Source organism: Pteropus vampyrus, unplaced genomic scaffold (assembly GCF_000151845.1).
Source record: "Pteropus vampyrus isolate Shadow unplaced genomic scaffold, Pvam_2.0 Scaffold63, whole genome shotgun sequence".
Classification (NCBI taxonomy): Eukaryota; Metazoa; Chordata; class Mammalia; order Chiroptera; family Pteropodidae; genus Pteropus; species Pteropus vampyrus.
In genome coordinates, this window is record NW_011888844.1 from 1,855,086 (window position 1) to 1,873,597 (window position 18,512).

At 36.1% G+C, this 18,512-nt stretch overlaps 1 protein-coding gene across 1 annotated transcript in view; it reads right to left on the bottom strand.

The window, feature by feature from the left end:
* RPS6KA6 (ribosomal protein S6 kinase A6) overlaps window positions 1-18,512 on the bottom strand; it is a 127,755-nt gene that overhangs the window by 82,204 nt on the left and 27,039 nt on the right. The window contains exon 3 of the mRNA XM_011361147.2: window positions 13,078-13,194. Within this exon, the coding sequence (XP_011359449.1) occupies window positions 13,078-13,194 (117 nt within the window). The remainder of the gene's footprint in view (window positions 1-13,077; window positions 13,195-18,512) is intronic.

An 18,512-nucleotide genomic window follows, 5' to 3' on the forward strand; every position in this document is an offset into this window, starting at 1 on the left:
AAGTGGAATCCTTGTCTTGTTCCTCATCTTAAAGAAAATGCTTTCAGCTTTTCCCCATTTAGTATGATGTTAACTGTAGGTCTGTTAGCTGTATGACATTTATTATGTTGAGATATGTTCCCTCTATTTCCACTTTACTTAGAGCTTTTAACATAAATGGAGCTGGATTTTGTCGAATTTTCCTGCATCTATTAATATAATCATATGATTTCTATCTTTCAATTTGTTAACATGGTGTAACACATTAATTGATTTTCAGATATTAAACTAAACTTGCATATCTGGAATAAATCCCACTTGACCATGGTGTATGATATTTTTAGTGTATTGTGGAATTTAGTTTGCTAATATTTTGTTGAGGATTTTTCTATCTACGTTTATCAGGGATATCAACTGAAATTTTTCTTTTTTTGTATTGTCTTTGCCTGGTTTTGGAATCAGGGTAATTAATGTTGGTATCGTAAAATGAACTTTGGCGCCTTCTCTCCTCTCGATATCTTTGAAATCATTTAAGAAGAATAGGTATTAATTCTTCATTGAATATTTGGTAAAATTCACCTGTGAAGTCATCCAGTCCAGAACTTTTGGTTTGGGGGAATTTTTTGATTACCGATTCAACTTCATTAGCAGTAATCGGTTGGCTCAGATTTTCTGTTTCTCCTTGATTCAGTCTTTGGAGATTGTATTTCTAGGAATCTATCCTTTTCTTCCAGATTGTCCAATTTGTTGGCATAATTGTTCATAGTATTTTCTTATAATCATTTATTTTTCTGTAGTGTCAGTTGGCACTTCTTTATTTCTGATATTTTTTAAATCTTCTCTTTGTCATGATGAGTCTGCTTAAATGTACATCAATTTTGTTTATTGTTTCAAAGAACCAGTTCTTGGTCTCACTGATCTTTTACATTGTTTTTCAGACTGTATTTCATTGATATCTACTCAGATCCTTATTATTTCCTTCCTTCTATTCACTTTGGACTTTGTTTGCTGTTTTTTCTAGTTCTTTTTAAGTGTAAGGTCAGATTGTTTGAGCTTTTTCTTGTTTCTTGAGGTAGGCCTGTATTGCAATAAATTTCCCTCTTAGGACTGCTTTCGCCAAGTACTATAGATTTTGAGTTGTTGTGTTTTCATTTTCATTTGTCTCTCGGTATCTTTTGACTTCTTCCTTGATTTCATTGTTAACCCATTCATTTAGTAGCATGTTATTTAGTCTCCATGTGTCAGTGTATTTTTTATTTTTCTTGTAATTGATTTCTAGTTTCATGCCATTTATGGTAAAGAAGATGCCTGATATGATTGCACTTTTCTCAAATTTATTGAAACTTCTTTTGTGGTCTATCAAATGGTCTTTCCTGGAAAATGTCCCATGTGCACTTGAGAAGAATGTATATTGTGCTGCGTTGGGGTGAAATGCTCTAAAAATGTCAATTAAATCCAACTGGTCTAGTGCGTCATTTAAGGCTGATGTTTCCTTGTTGATTTTCTATCTGGAAGATCTGTCTGTTGGTGTCAATGGGGTGTAAAAGTCCCCTACAATGATTGTATTACTGTCAATCTCTCTATGTCAGTCAATATTTGCCATATACATGTAAGTGTTATGTTCGTGCATAAAAGTTTACTAGAATTACATCCTCTTGTTGGATTGATACCTTTATCATTAAGTAGTGCCCTTGTCTATTATAGCTTTTGTTTTAAAGTCTATTTTTTCTGATATAAGTATCGCTACCCCAGCTATTTTTCATTTACATTAGCATGAAATACCTTTTTCCATCCCTTTACTTTGTCTGTGTCTTTTGATCTCAAGTGGGTCTCTTGATTTCCATCCCTTTACTTTGTCTGTGTCTTTTGATCTCAAGTGGGTCTCTTGTTTTCTTATCCATTCAGCTACTCTATGTCTTTTGATTGCAGCATTTAGTCCATTTACATTTAGAATGATTATTAATAGGTACCTAGTTATTGTCATTTTATTATTCATATTTATTTTTCCCCGATTCTTCTTAAAGAAATCTGTTGAACATTTCTTGTAAAACTGGCTAGTTGGTGAATTCCTTTAGCTTTTCCTGTCTGCGAAGCTCTTTACTTCACCTTTAATTTTAATCAGTAGCCTTGCTAGGTAGAAAAGTCTTGGTTGTAGGTTCCTGCTTTGCATCACTTTGAATATTTTGTGCAAATCCCTGGCCTGCAAAGTTTCAGTGCAGAAATCAGCTGGCATTTTTATGGAAGTAGTTTTGCAAGTACTAGCTGTCTTTCTCTTGCTTTTACCTTTGCCATTTTAATTGTGATATGTTTTGGCATGGGCCTGTTTGGGTTCCTCTTGTTTGGGACCCTTTGTGCTTCCTGGACTTGTATGTCTATTTCTTTCGCCAAGTTAGAGAAGTTTTCCATCATTTCTTTAAATTCATTCTCAATCACTTGTTCTCTCTCTTCTCCTTCTGGTACCCGTATGATGTGAATGCTGGAACACTTTACGTTGTCCCAGAAGTCCCTCAAACTTTCCTCATTCTTTTTCTCTTTTCTTCTTTCTCTTCCGATTGGATGTTTGCTGATACTTTGTCTTCCAAATAACTGATTTGGTCCTCTGCTTCATCTAATCTTCTGTTGATTCCTTCTAATATATTTTTCTTTTCAGTTATTGTATTATTCATTTATGACTGGTTCTTTTTTATGGTTTCTATGTCATTTTTTCTTCTTACTATCTCTCTGTTGAAGTCCTCACTGAGGTTATCTATTCTTCTCCTAAGTTCATTGAGCATCTTTATCACCCGTGTTTTGAAGTCTGAATCTGGTGGTTTGCTTGCCTCCAGTTCTTTTTCTGGAGTTTTCTCCTGTTGTTGCATTTGGGACATGTTTCTTTGTTTTCTCATTTTGGTTGCCTCTCTATGTTCGTTTCTATGTATTAAGTAGATCTGCTTTGTCTACCATTCTTAGCCAGGTGGCTTTATGTAGTAGGTGTTCTGTGTGGCCCAGTGGCAGTCTCCCTGATCACCTGTACTGGGTGCTCCAGGAGTGTCCCTTGTGTGAGTTGTGTGTGTTATCCTGTTTTAGTTAAGCTTTGATTGCTGTTAACATGTCAGTGGATGAGACAGACACTCATGCTAACTGGCTGTGAAGATTCCACACCTACAGGGTTATGAGCTGCTGTGTGGGGGCTGACTCCACAGAGTGGGACTCCCCCAGCGGGCTCACATACCTGTTGAAACCACCCTTTCGGTGTGCTGCTTGTGGAGCTAATCAGGTGGTGTTCCTTTCTGGTCTGACGCCAGCCTCCAAGTATGTTGGTTCTGTGGCCCCTTGGGAGGGTCTCCTGTGCAGTCCAAGGTCAGCCGCTGCCTGTGACTGCCCGGGGATACCTGGTAGGAGCTACAAAGCGATCCACAGTTGGTCGCTGCCTGTGCTGAACCTGAAGGCAAGTGGGAGAGACCACGTTGCGAACCAAGGCAGGCTGCCACCAGTACTAAGGCTTTGGCAGCTTAGTAAAAGGTCCTGGGCACCCCAAGGCCTGAGGCTGCCCATAAGACTTAGCAGTTGAAAGAGCCTTTAGGTGATACACTAGTTGGGTGGGGCTGGGTCACAGGGAGTCAATGGGGTCTCTAGAGGTGGGCAACCAGTTGATTGTTGCTGAAAGAGCCTCCTGCTGAGAGGACTGGGTGGGGCTAGTTACCCAGCCAAATATGCCTCCAGCAATTTGTGAGTTGGGTGGGGCGGGGTCCCAGGGAGTTACTGGGGTAAAGGAAGCTGATTCCATGAGGCCAATGCAGATTCAGATATGGTATCAGTGCTGAGCCTGTGGCCACTCACAAAAGTCTCAGATCACACAGAGGTCAGCTGTTTCCTGCCTTGGGCCCACAGACCTCTGAGATTTGTTCAAGAGATACTGCAGCTCAGGCAGGAGCTGGCTGCCCGCCACCAAAAATTTCTCCAGAGGTGCAAGAGCCGAGGCCTGTTGATTGCTGTTGAATGAGCCCCCTGTTGAGAGCGCAGAGTGGAGCTGGTCCTGAGCAAAGAGATTGTAATTTGCGAATTGGGTGGGGCAGGGTCCCAGGGAGTCACCAGGATCGAGCAAATGAATCTCACCAGTCCAATGCAGACCAGAATTGGCAGTGTGGAAGGAGGACTCAACACAGGCAAGATGGTGCCCATGCGTAGGCTACACAGGAGGGCCCAACAAAGGGACACCAGTGGATGTCCCTCAAGCCTTTGCCCTGAAGCCACACAACTGAGTCTTTCCCCATATGTCTTTGGAGCCTCCTGAGCTGCTGTCTTTCTGCTGGAGCCCAGGGTGAGTGTCTACGAACAAATGAGTCTGAGCGTGGGCCCTTTAAGGGGATGTCTGGATTTCCAGGTTCCTTCCATCTCACCTGGACGGTCGGGATCCCCACTGATTTTCACAGCCAAATATTGTGGGGACTCCTCTTCCTGGCAGCGGAACCCTGGGTCGGGGAGCTCCAATGTAGGAATGGAGCCCCTCTCATTCAGGGGACCCTCTGCAGCTGAGATATCCCACCCGGTGCTCAATTGCCATATGCAGGTGTGGGGCCAGCCCGTTTTGCGTCTCCGCCTCTCCTACCAGTCTCGACATGGCCTCTTCTTTATGTCCTTAGTTATAGGTGATATATTCAGCTAGACTTCAAGTGGTTCTCCAAGTTGACTGTTCTATAATTTAGTTGTAATTTTAATGCAGTCATGGGAGGAGGCGAAGACAGCCTTTACCTACCCTGCCATCTTGACCAGAACCTATTCCAGATATTTTACATGTAATTGTGTTATCAGCCAACTCGGGGTTGAGGGGGAATGTTTACTTCATGGAAACTCTGCTTTCTTCTGTCCTGAAAATAAGGCTTTATTTCAGATGTAAACCCAAAGACCACTTCAGGTTTAGCATTTTCATACTCACCTAGTGTAGTGCTTCGCACACTTTCTGTGTAGACAAACCAGTACTTTTTCCCTTTCCTCCATCCCACTGCAGACCATACTTTTATAAAATATAATCAAAATGAATTATTTAGGAAAATAAAATTTAGGCGTCAAACAGAATACAATCCCCTTTTAAATTAATAGATTCCACACATAAAATTACTCTGTTAAATTTCTATAGAAGTTTCTAAATGCTTACTCTCAGATTCTGAACATAGCTCATGTGAGCTAGTACCAATCAGTTCATACCACACTTGGAGTAGACTAACCAAGAGAATCCACATACTAACAAACAGTTGTTTTTTGCAACATAAAACTCTTAAGAGAAAAAAAGTTTAGAGGTCGAACCATATAATAAACTTTGTCACCATAAATACTTCTATATTAAAAGAGCTAACGAATTAAAACTGCTACCCTCTGTTACTTTCTTGCCTAGGATTTGGCCTGAAATCCAACAAGATTTCCCAAAATAATATAGAACTGACAAAGTGTGTATCTTGCCACAGAAGATCAGAGTGGTGTCATTCCATGGAGTTATTTTTACTGGATTTAAACTTAGAAAGGATATTCTTAAAAGTCCATATTTTTCACTGATGAAAATGATAATCATTTGAACAAAGAGTATCAAATTTTAGCATACCTATAGTATAACCTCAATGTCCTTTATAAAAGAGAAGCATTAGAAAATAAAATTAATTTCTTATAAATGAAGTGCTAAATCAGGTTTTAAAATCACAAAATAATATCAATCAACCTGGATTAAAGAGAATACAAACACAAACTAGATATCATGGTGTTCTAAATGTCATATAACACCTATTTTTTCCATCTTTATTGAAATATAATAGTCAATTAGCTCCTTGTATTTACATTGTACAATTCAATGAGTTTTTCAATTATATTTGGCATACAATAATATAATTGTTTCAGTTGTACAACATAGTGATTAGAGATCTATATAACTCAGTGATCAACCCACTAAATGCAGTACTCCTTTTTCCCCTTAGATGTTTATTACATTATTATTTTCTTTATGCTGCACTTTATATCTCCATATCTATTTTCTAATTATCCATTTGTACTACTTAATCCCTTTGCCCTTTTTCACAGTTCTACCAACCCCCTCTCCCATGTAGTAGCCCTCAAAATATTCTACGTATCTACGAATTTATTTCCATTTGTTGTTGTTGATTTTGTTCTTTAGATTCCACATATACTTGAAATCTCGTGATATTTGTCTTTCTCTATCTGACCCATTTCATTTACTACAATACTCTCTAGGTCCATCAAAGCACTGTCTTATTCCATCTCCTTCCTTTTGATTTGTGTTTCTTTTAATCTGAAGTGAGTCTTTTGTAGGCAGTATAAGTGTCTTGTTTTCATATCCATTCAGCCACTATCTCTTTTGGTTGGAGCACTTAATTCTTTTCCATTTCAGGTACTTGTTGATAGGAATATAGTTATTACCATTCTTTATTCACGTTTTTGATACATGCTTTTTCTTCTTAAAGAAGTTCATCCAACATTTCCTGTAATACTGGCTTGGTCTAAGTTCCCTTAGCTTATTTTTATCTGGGAAGCTCTTTATCTGTCCTTCAACTCTAAATAATAGCTTTGCTGGATAAAGTATTCTTGGTTGTATATCCTCAGTTTTCATCACATTGACTATTTTGTGCCAAGTCCTTATATCCTGCATAGTTTCTTTTGAGAAACCAGTTGCCAGTCTTATCTGTGCCCCCTTGGAGGAACTAACTGCTTTTCTCTTGCTGCTTTTAAGATTCTCTCTTTGTATTTAACCTGCGGCATTTTAATTATGATGTGTCTTGGTGGGGGCCTCTAGTTTCATCTTTTTTGGGGACTGTCTGAGCTTCCTGGGGTTTTATGTCTATTTCTTTTACCAGATTAGAGAAGTTTTCCATCATTATTTCTTTAAATAGCTCTTCAACTTCTTGTTTTCCTTCAGGTACTCCCATGACAGGGATATTTTTTATATTTAATTGTGTCCCATAGGCTTCTTAAATTATTATTATAGTCTTGGCTTTCGTTTTCTTGCCATTCTGACTAAGTGTCCTTGGCTTCCCTATCCTCTATATAGGTTGTTGGATCCTCTTTTTAATTCACTTTGTTTATTCCATTTAATATAGTTCTCATCTCAGATAATGTGTTCTTCATTCCTGACTGGTTCTCTCTTATAATTTCCATTTCCATTTTTGTTTTTTATCTTTTTGTTAAAATTCTCACTGAATTCTTCCACTCTTCCCCTAAGTTAATTGAGCATGTTTATAACCAGTGTTTTGAACTTTGCATCTGTTAGATTGCTCGACTCCATTATTTCTGGATCTCTGTTCTGTTCTCTCATATGGTTTCTGCTTCTTTGTCTTCCCTTTTTGGTTGCCTTTTCTGTGACTGTTTCTATGTATTAAGGAAAGCTCCTAAGTTTCCTGGTCTTACTATCAATGGATTTGTGAAGTAGGTGCCCAGTGGCACAGTCCTGAGAGGGCTTCAGCTGCAGGCCAAGTTTATCTCCAGCCTGTGCCCCTCCGGGGCCACCTGTTAAGATTCAGCAAGCAATCCACAGATGCTGTTCTTATAGTTGCCTCAAAAGGCCACACCAGAAACCAAGGCCAGCTGCCACCAGCACGTGTCTAGGTGCTGCTCAGCAAGGAGTACCTGACTCACCAAGGATAAACCTGGATGTGGCTTGGGTGGGGCCATGAGTTGGGGGAAGCGGAGTTTCAGGGCATCTTCTAGGCAGAGCAACCTCTGTTATCCAATTTATGAGGTCTCCACTATGTTGGTGCTGCATCTGCACACTGGGATGGGGAAGGGCTCAACAGAAGAACAATGGATACTGCTGGCTCTTCTTTACAGAGCAAGTCTCCCCTTGGCCCTTACTTCGACAACTCAGTGTCTCCCTGTAGGTCCCTGGTGCCTCCTGCACAGCCAAACCTGCACTGGTGCTCGGAATGAGCAGGTCCGTCACTGCAAAAATCTGCTCACAGACACAGTCTCTTTAAAAGGCTTCCACTGCTGCTGCTGCCGCAGTCTCCGTCTCAGCCGCTCAGACCGGGTGGACTCACGTCCTCGCCCCATCCTACCTTCTGCCATTTCAGGGTGATTTCTTAGATTTCTCACTAGTTGTATGGCTTGTTCTTCTAAATTCCAGATGATTTTTCCTTGCTGTTTGCTCCTTGTTTCTGATTTGGTCGCCAGGGGAATGAACAGAGCCTCTATCATCTATACCATTCCCCCCCACCACCCAACACCTATTGATTAAACTCAAGAAGCTACAAGTCTAGATGTATATTTTCCCATCTGTTTTGTTTTTCAAGTTTTTAGTTGTTGGCAAACAAATGGAATTGCACATTATTTGTATAGCTGATAAGAGGCAGCCTATCAATTTTTTAAATAGTAGAGTAAATGAATTGCTAGGACACACAGACGACTACAAAGCAAACCAAACGACATTAATCCTAATAACCAGACTCAAAGTTTTCACTCAGTTTTACTGACAAGGGCAAATAAATGAAGACAACCAAAGACTTTCCTTTCTCCTAATCAATATCACGTGACCAGGAGGATGACAAAAAAAGGAGTCGTTTCGTGAGTATGACTTCCACAAGTAGAACTATCTTTATCTGTCTCTTCCAGAAAAGTAATTCTTAATCTTTTTAGTCTCAGGAATCCTTTACGATGTTAAAAATTATTGAAGACCTCAAAGTGCTTTTGTTTTTATGGGTTATATCTATTGATATTTACCATGTCAGAAATTAAAACAGAAAAAATAACTATTTATTGACTCATTAAAAATAATAAGCCTGCTACATGTGAGCATAAATATTTTTATGAAGATAACTATATTTTCCAAAATAACAAAAAAGAAAGAAGTGACATTGATTTAAATTTTTGCAAATCTCTAATATCTAACTTAATAGAAGATAGTTGGGTTATCATATCTGCTTCTGCCATTAAGTTGTTTTGCTTTAAGTACAGAAAGAAAAATCAGACAGACATGTATTTGGAAAAGGGAGGAGTATTTTATTAGCCTTTCCATATAATTGTGGTTATTTTTCTTTGATATGACACAAGAACTTGACAAGTATTAGTTTCTTAAAGGTTAGATGCAATGGAGAATCTGAAACCATATCAATTAAGCGTCCACATTCTATTATATAATAATCCACTGATCTACCTTACACTTTGAATGAATTTTGCATTCCGGTCTGATATGAAAACATCATGTGTTGGTCATCTCAAAAATACTGGTTCACTGAGTGATGCAGATCTTGTAAATGTTGACAGCAGGAATCTCATCAGAAAATCTTTTGAGAATTAAGATATCAAGTTCATAATGGCAAATAAAATTTTTCCACAATTCTATTTTTTTGCTTTAAAGCTCAAATTTTATCATTAATAAAAGTAGTCAATTGTTTTCCATGAAATAACAGGCTCATTCCATTCATTTTTAAGAAATTATCTACCAAATATCCAATTTTAAGTAACTACAGTTTGTCAATCATTCTTTCAAGTAAAAATGGTGTTCCATGAAAAAAAGTGGCTAGGTTCAGCTCACAATTCATAAAATAACACAAGTGCTTTATGTGTCCTCATTTCATCATACAATATTAAAAAGGAGTGTACTCAGGGTTGAGATTTGATAAATTTAATCTTTGTTAACACCTCACCAAGGGCATTAAGTAAAACTTGTATTTTTTTTAAACTGAAAGTGTGTAATAGTGAAGAATACAGTGACTACTGATACAATTTGGAGTCACTGCCTTGATTGTGCAAAGCTGCAAGAAGTTTTACAAATATTATCTTAATATTATTATGAAATATTTTTGACCTTGAAGACACCCTGAAAGCCTCTTGCAGATGCCTAGGGGGTATCTCTGAGAACCACTTTAAGAACAACTGTTCTAGAACACAGCCCTTACTAAGGTTTAAAAGATTGGAATATAGAGGGCATAAGGGGACAGTAAAGGAAGAAAAAAAGTCCAGGCTTTCAGGAAGACACTTGAAAGAAACAGCTACTTTTGCCCTAGCTCATCTAGCACTCACTAGTATCCCAAGATGGCATTTAATAGAAGCCATCTTTCACAGTCTGGAGAAGTAACTGTTAATTCGTTCATCACCTGATTTGTTTTTTTCAGGTCTTATGGGTAAACTTTCCTAGCATAAGAAAACATCTCACTTAGCTCTCTACCTCATGATTAATTACAGAAGGATTTTCATGGCTTCAAACCACTGTATCTAAAAAAGATATCTATCCTGACCAGAAAGTTTATTTTCAGTCACTAACCCAATTCTTGGAATCTGTCCAGAAGAGAAATGTGTGAGTTACTCCAAGATACTTTCCTCTTGGTGATATAGACTTACATATTTTCTATTAAGAAATTCTTAATAAGTGTTTGTTGAATATAAATGAAAGATCACACAGTTTTAATGTTGACTGAAGACAAAGGACCAACTGTAAGAAATATTAAGATGTAAATATGTATTTTTTAAAGCTAGCTCTTGACAGTTAAGCAATTACTTAAGAGTACAGAGTTTTATATTTTCAAAAACATTATATTTAAGACCAATAGTTAAAGGTTTTACTATTATGAAAGCCAAAAAAAAAATTAGAATCCAAGAATGTTAAATGTATGCTCTATGTAAATATGACTTGGCATGAGAAATACAAGGAAGGCTAATATGACAATTTCAAACATGTTTTCATGTGTTTTATTTGACTATGTTTTAAAATAATATAAGTTGGTATACATTTCAATTAATACATTAATGATAATTAATAGCATCATATTTGGTGTTTGTTTAGTACAGAATTTTATATTCATCTTTCATGATGATAATGCATGCTTCTTTAAAGTACAATTTTACAACTGACTTTAGTAGAGTTTTCCCCCTATTGGCTTTATATAGGTTAAAATTCCATTTATTGCATTTAACAATGGAACTTTTGCAGAAAAACTTAAATAAGGCTGCAGCCTAAAGTTTCTTGGAATTGCTCTTAACACTTATCTGATTCACAGCCTTGGCCAAATTCCTGAATAAGTTCAGCATATAACAAGTCATACCCACACAATGCCTACACAAATGATGTAATACTGATAAGCAAGTATTTTCACATCCTAGAGGAAAAAAAAAATCTATCTCCTTAATATTTATTTAGTGGATGAACTACATAAAGAGCACTACTCTATTTTAGTATTAGTATTTTAGTATTAGATATTTGTATTTTAGTATTAGGAATTTTTAAAAGGCTTCTATGATATCCCTGTTTAAACAAAGTTCTTACACAGACAAAGCTGAGTGTTCCCTGAATTTAAGGACTATATTGACAACTTGTCAGCATGTCCCTATATGAAATGTGAAGATGTTACTGAAGATATTTCATTATGTTATACTATATTCTTTATGAAGCTCCATGAGAAAATTTCTCTGGTCTGTCTGATCCATTTCTACCTTAAAGATACTGTCATTAATCATACAGTTAAATGTATTGACTTCTTTATAATGGCTGCCAGAAAATTTAAACCTTAATTTTTATCCCACTTCTAGAAGACTTATAGGCCCTTTATGTCATGCATTTCTTAAAAAAAGGGTGTGTATTCCTGGATTCATCTAACCTCCCCTGCTCTAATCTTTTTGCTTCCACCATCTTCTCTACTTATTTTAATTTAATTTTATTTAGTATTCATCTATGAAAGCCTTAAATGTTTTCTGGAACAAAGCTGGATATAAATAAATATACATATGAATAAATATGTACATCACATGGCAAAAGAATTACTTTTAATGGCTTGAAATGTTTACGTGGTTAGATTTTATTTAAGTTGATATTCAAGCACTTATACATTTGAGATATGAAAGAACTATATCGGTGTTCTTTGAAAATTAACATCATAGAAATATAATGTAAAATAGCTAAAAGATTATATATTTAAAAACCTATAAAGGTGTGCAAAATGCACATACCTACTCTACAGGTCAGTTCTATAAACATCCCCCCTCTATACACATAATCTATTAAAAGCTCCTTCTAGTTTTACTCTCCCCAGCACAATTATTCAAGTCCTATCTCCATGTCTTCATACATGTCCTTTACCAATTCACCGCTAAACCACAATCCACTTTTGATTGTCCTTTTTGTGTCCTGGAGATGTTTCTCTATATTTTATATGTTATATCTATACCACAAAGATATTGGGCTACTTTACAACAATTAACGTCTATTTTATTTTCACCAATACTATCAATACTGCTCTTATAACTGTTGTATGCACATTGGGTATTCCAATACATGCCTTTCTTTTAAAATATTTCAGAGCACAATAAATAATCACTGATCAATTGCTTTACTTTCCCCCTTTGAAATTAAATCTCAGCCACCCTGAAATTAGCAGTTTCTCCTTTTCTTTCTTCTCTTAAACTCTTGTTGTTGCTGTTTTCTTAAAGGCCATTATTTACTGTGCATATGCAATAATGTTCATGTCTTAGGTGTACAAAAGTCAAGAACCAGACCTACATACTTCTTTTCCAGAAATCATATGCCATTAAGCACTTTATAATAAGCAATTTTAATGAGTGCCAGTTAATTATCTTTTTTTCCATTTTGCTTTCTCCCTTGAAATTTAAGCTCCATGAAAGGAAGGAGCTTCACACAATCCATATATCACTCAGTACCTACCCTTATTTTAGTTTGCACACATGCTGCTTTAACAGATGATGGATGAGTTCATGCATTTATACATGAATTGATACATACACTCTGACTTCTGTGATAGAGCTAAGGAATATAAATGAAATCACCAGGAGAGAGCAAGATATGATCATGGTAGCATATGAGCAGGGAAACAAGATTATCCAATTTTTTACAGAAATCAAAGTACCTTGATTTAGGCAGCTAATAAATAGCATGTTCTATTTTGTCCTAGAGAAATAATTTAGTCCAGGAGATTGAAAAACTTAATTATTACAGAGAAGTATAAAGAAATGGGACTAAAAGTACAGTAGAAATAAAAGGAGTAAAATTAGAAAGTTACCTTTGTGTGAACCCTTTAACAAATCTAGAGATAGCACACTTCAGATTTCTATGAGTATACTTTTTTGCTAAATGCTTAGAAGAGAAACAAATGTGGGGAAAAAAGCACTGATTACCTTTCCAAAGGATCCCTGACCAAGAACCTTGAGCAACTCAAACTGTGCAGGGTCTGCTTTCTCATATCCTTCCTTAACGTGATGAGTAATAGGGATTTCTTTAACAACTCCTTCGCCCTGTAAAAAATAAATCCAAAGAATACTTACATCCAGTTGCAACATCTTATGATAAGCTTAGAGCCAGAAATCATGCCAGAAATAATTTACTACCCAATTTCTTCAGTCCAGCAGAGTTTACCAGGCTACCAGTATCCCTATTTCCCTATTTTCTAACACATACAGATACACTATCATCACTATCTCTATTATATAATAGCATGTAAATAAAAGCATGTAACATCTATGCTTCAGCCTTCCCTTCCAACTAGATAGAATAAAAACATTCATCACTAAGAGTTGTAAGACCCTCACTGGAGTGTGACATAAAGTGTATGCAGAGATAGTCAAGAGGTAGATAAAACTTGGTAAATTGTAGGTCATGGCAAAAAAAATGTGAACCTCAAGATTACTTTAAATAGTATTTTACTATACCCTTGTGAACAGTCAGTGATACATAAATATTTAAATGTCAAACTATTCACATTATTGAAAAAGAAACTGGCATAGACAAACTAAATCTGAGACCAAACAAATGTTCCCAGACCATAACTCTACTTTCATTAAAACACTGTTTATAAGTTTTATGCCAGATTTCCTAACACTTGGATCAGGCAGAAAGGAAGTCACCCAGGGAGTGTTTCTGCTCCTTGATGTAGGACTCTACTCAGCTGTGAAGACTACACTCAAGTGAGCTGTAATTCTAGTTCCTAGAGAAGCACAATAGCTAGGATGGGAAAAAAAAAAAAACCTAAGATGTGTTACATTTCACAAAATACCAAGAGCTGGGATATATTATTCAACCTTCTGACAGTATAGAGAAAATTATAGTTTAAGCTCACATGACTAGTTTATCACAATGCACAGAAGTCTTGGTAGCTTTCCATTATACCATATTAATTGTGAGCTGGAGGGCAAGAATATTCTCAATAAATTCACCATAGTCAATGGTGACTATGGCCAAAGTGAACAAGAGCATAGTCCCAAGAAGCTAGGTTTCATGGCAGCTAAAATAACTTCCATGTTAAATAGGTAGTCCGACATTCACGCTCTCAATAAGGGTATCTAGGTAGAGAAATTTTAGCTTTAGGTATTAGGAATCACTATCAGAAATGAAGACTCAGCTCGGAAAGTATGTCTGTGGATGTTTCTTACACATCAAAACAGCATTTCATTGGACTCTTTTAAAGTAGCTATGAAACTGAGGTTCCCCTTTTGGAGGAGTCTTTTTTAAAAGTCAAGAACCTTTTTGTGAATGCAAATAAATATGCTTTGTAGCTGACATTTTGAGATTAAAGTATGGCCTATCTGTATGCACCTTTGCAGTATATGTATACCAAAAGCAATATAAGATTGTATACTTATTTAAATGTTACAGTTAACTGAGTTTTTACCACACTGTGAATGTAATATTAGACTTCAAAACATGGAATATAAAACACACAAACACACTTATAGAAAGTTTTCTCTAGTGGAAAGAACACTACTGAGTCAATAGACTTTATTGGTTGTGCTCCTAGCTCGGCCATGTATAAGCTAAGCGGCCTTGGTGAAATCAGAAACCACTCTACTTCAGTATTCTCAAATTCTCAAATGTTAGATGATTCTACACTGAACACAATACAGTGTTTTTATGTTTAAGAAAGCATTTCAGTTTCTACCGCATTTAAGATCATTATTATAAACATGGGTCATTATTACATCAAACTAAAAAATGTTCAGAGCTAGGAAACAACTATACTCTATTCTAATTAATTTCACTGAACCTAAGCAAGTCTTCCAGATGAAAATGTCTGCCCACTGCCTCTTCTAAATAAAATCCACATATGCTCATCCCATAAAAATGCAAATATGTATATTTACACTGTGTTCACTTCCCATAGTCAGATTTCTTTCTGTCACCACATATTTGACCTCCTTTATCCTGTCTACCTTCCCCCTCTCCCCACCTTCTACCGTCTGGTAACCACTAGTCTATAAGCTCATGTCCATGAATCTCTGTTTGTTTGCCCTGTTCATTTGTTGCTTTTAGCATTATATCACACATATAAGTGATATGTGATTTTCAACTTTCTCTGTCTGGCTTATTTTGCTTAGCATGATTATCTCGCGGTCCATCCATGTTGTCACAAATGGCAGTATTTCATCTCTTCTTATGGCTGAGTAATACGCCATTGTATATATGTACCACCACTACTTTATCCAATCATCTATCGTAGGACACTTCAATTGCTTCCATGTCCTGGCCACTATGAATAATGTGCTATGAACATCAGTGTGTAAATGTCTTTTCAGATATGAGTTTTTAAGCCTTTGGGGTAAATATCCAGCAGAGGGATTGCTAGATCATATGGTAGATGAAGTCTTAGTTTTTTGAGGAACCTCCATACTGTTTTCCATAGTGGCTGTACCAATTTGCAGTCCTACCAGCAGTGTATGAGGGATCTTATTTCTCCGCATCCTCTCCAACATTTGTTATTACTTGTCCTGTTGATTATAGCTATTCTAACAGCTGTGAGATAGTATCTCATTGTGGTTTTGATTTGCATTTCCTTAATGCCTTACTGTTAAGGTGTACAGCTGAAACTTACTAGACTTTGTTAATCAATGCCACCATAAAAATAAATAAATAAAAATAAAAGTAAATAAATTTTAAAAAATAAAATAAATAAAAATGCAAATATGTCTTTTAATTTTCAGCAGCATTACTCTAAAACATTTCCGACATGAAAATGCTGCTAGATTTTAAAATACTACTTTTCCCAGTACATAGCCACTATAGAATAGTGTTACAATATATCCTAATAACTAAACTGTGGGCTTCCTGAATGTAGGTATTATCATGTTCAACCCTGTATTCATAATGCTTAGCACAATACTTGTTTAATCTTTTAGGTATAGATAGGCAAAGAAATCCACCCAATTTCATAAAAAGAAAATAAACAAAAACTTTTATATTTTTATTTATTGGAGTGACGTTGGTTAATAAAATTATACAGGTTTCAAATGTACAGCTCAATAATATATCAACTGTACACTGCATTGTGTTAAATATATGGTGAAGGAAGGAGATCTGACTTTGAATGATAAAGGAAGACTTCTAAAAATATATAGCTTTTAAAGGTAAAATTAACCAATAAGAAATCTCAAAATTATTTTAAAATACCTTTTTTAAAACAACAGAAAAATATGTATCCTGATTTTTTTTTAAATATATAAAGGAAATACTGAAAGAAGATTCATTCTGGATAATGGAATTGTGTCAATTTTTAATAGAAATGACTGCGATGACAATATTTCTAAATTTAATAAGAATTTTTCCTTAGAGCAAAGACTATAAATATTTTACTAGATTATCCATGGTCAGTATTTTTATTATACTGTGTTGTACTCAACACAAATGAAGGGCATAATGACCTTAGAATCTATACTTCAAAAAAAAAATGCTCATATTAACTTACTGACTAGCCATCTTCCTTTTCTAATAAAGACAAATATTCTTAGGCAAACAACTATGCTTATTATATTACTAAAATAGAAGTCACATGTAGAATAATTATTTATTTAATACATATGTCTGGGTCCCACCTTCAAAGATTATAGTTCAGTATAACTAGGGTGGTGCTCAATCAGATATATCTGCTAAAATCCCCCCAGATGATTCTGATACATGGTCAGGACTGGAAAACACTAGTTAGGTGCTTCTAAGACATAGTTATATAGACATATAGATGAATACGCACACAAATACACATACACAGCTACTTATTACAGAAGTCTTTTATAGTGTGTCTGCCACTAGCTCTTTTTTACTGTCGAATTATGTGATACCCTCCTGTGTGATCACTTCCAATATTGGTCTTTCATATATCATTTGCTTCCTGCTTCATTCTTGTCTATCACCTAATATTCCTCAGCCTCCTCAAGACTATATTTATGGAAGTTTACTATTAAAATGTTATTTTTTAGTCATCTGTAACCATCCCCCCTTCCTCCACCCCACTTTCTTCTGGTTCTGCATGATTCCAAAAACTTGACACTGGCAGCAATTTAGCTCAAAATAAAGTAGCCAGTGATCCATTTGTTTTCTAAGAGTAATTCATTTAAAAAAAAAAATTTCCCCTATTCTGGTACAACAAAGATGTGATATATCACCTAATCTTCCCATATATACAATACTTTCTCTTTAATTATTCACTCACTCAACAAATCAACAACATTCATGAAGCACATGCTATGCATCAGGCACTGCTATACAAGAGGGATATAGAGGTAAAATGTGGACTTGAGCATACCAGATTTTGTCAGAAATATCATATTCTTTAATGACACAAAAATACACAATATATTATGGACTGAATCGTGTTCCCTCAAAATTCATATGCTGAAGTTGTAACCCCCAGTACCACACAATGTGACTGTGTTTGGAAACAGGGCTTTAAAAGAAGTAATAAAAGTAAAATGACACCATTAGGGTGGGTCCTAAACCAATATGACTGGTGTTCCTCTAAAAAGAGGAAATTAAGACACAGACACACACAGAAAAATCATGTGAAGGCACACAGGGAGATGATGGCCATCTACAAGCCAAGAAGAGAAGCCTCAGAAAAAACAAACTTTGATCTTGGGCTTCTAATCTCCAGAATTGTGAGAAATAAATCTGTTGTTAAGTAACCAAGTCTGTGGTACTTTGTTATGACAGCCCTAGGAAATCTATACGCAGTACCTAATCATAGCTGATCTGTGTAAAGTAAGTTGCTACTGTGAAAATAGGATTTAATAACTTCAAAATAAGAACCACTTTTCTTTCCAACATCAAATAACAAATCTGAAGTAAGGATAATTATGAGGTGTTTTTTTTTTTTTTAATTTCATAGCAACTGTTGATAAAAAGAAAAGCTATGAAGGCTCAACCACAACCAAAATAGTATGTTCTAACTTCTACAATATGTAATCATCTTTTTTTAACCCTCTTTAACCACCCACCACTTCCACCCCCAACCTACAGATGTTGCAGTCTCCCCTTAAGAACTAGATCTCTGAAGGTGGGGCATCTCCACCTTCACGCTCGAGGCACGCACCTGGGACCTGGCGCACCCGGGTCCTGGCACACCCAGGGTATGGTCCGTGGCTCCACTGGGGCGCGAACCCAGGACCTTCTGCATGTAAAGCAGACATAATAACCACTACACTATGGAGCCACTCCAGGGGTGATAAACTTAGATGGTTAGTGTATTTTTACCACCCATATCATTTAAACGACACAAGTACCTGAATTATCACACAGTTGAAATACATTGTTTTAAGCCCAGATGACTCAGGCCACAAACTATCAAATT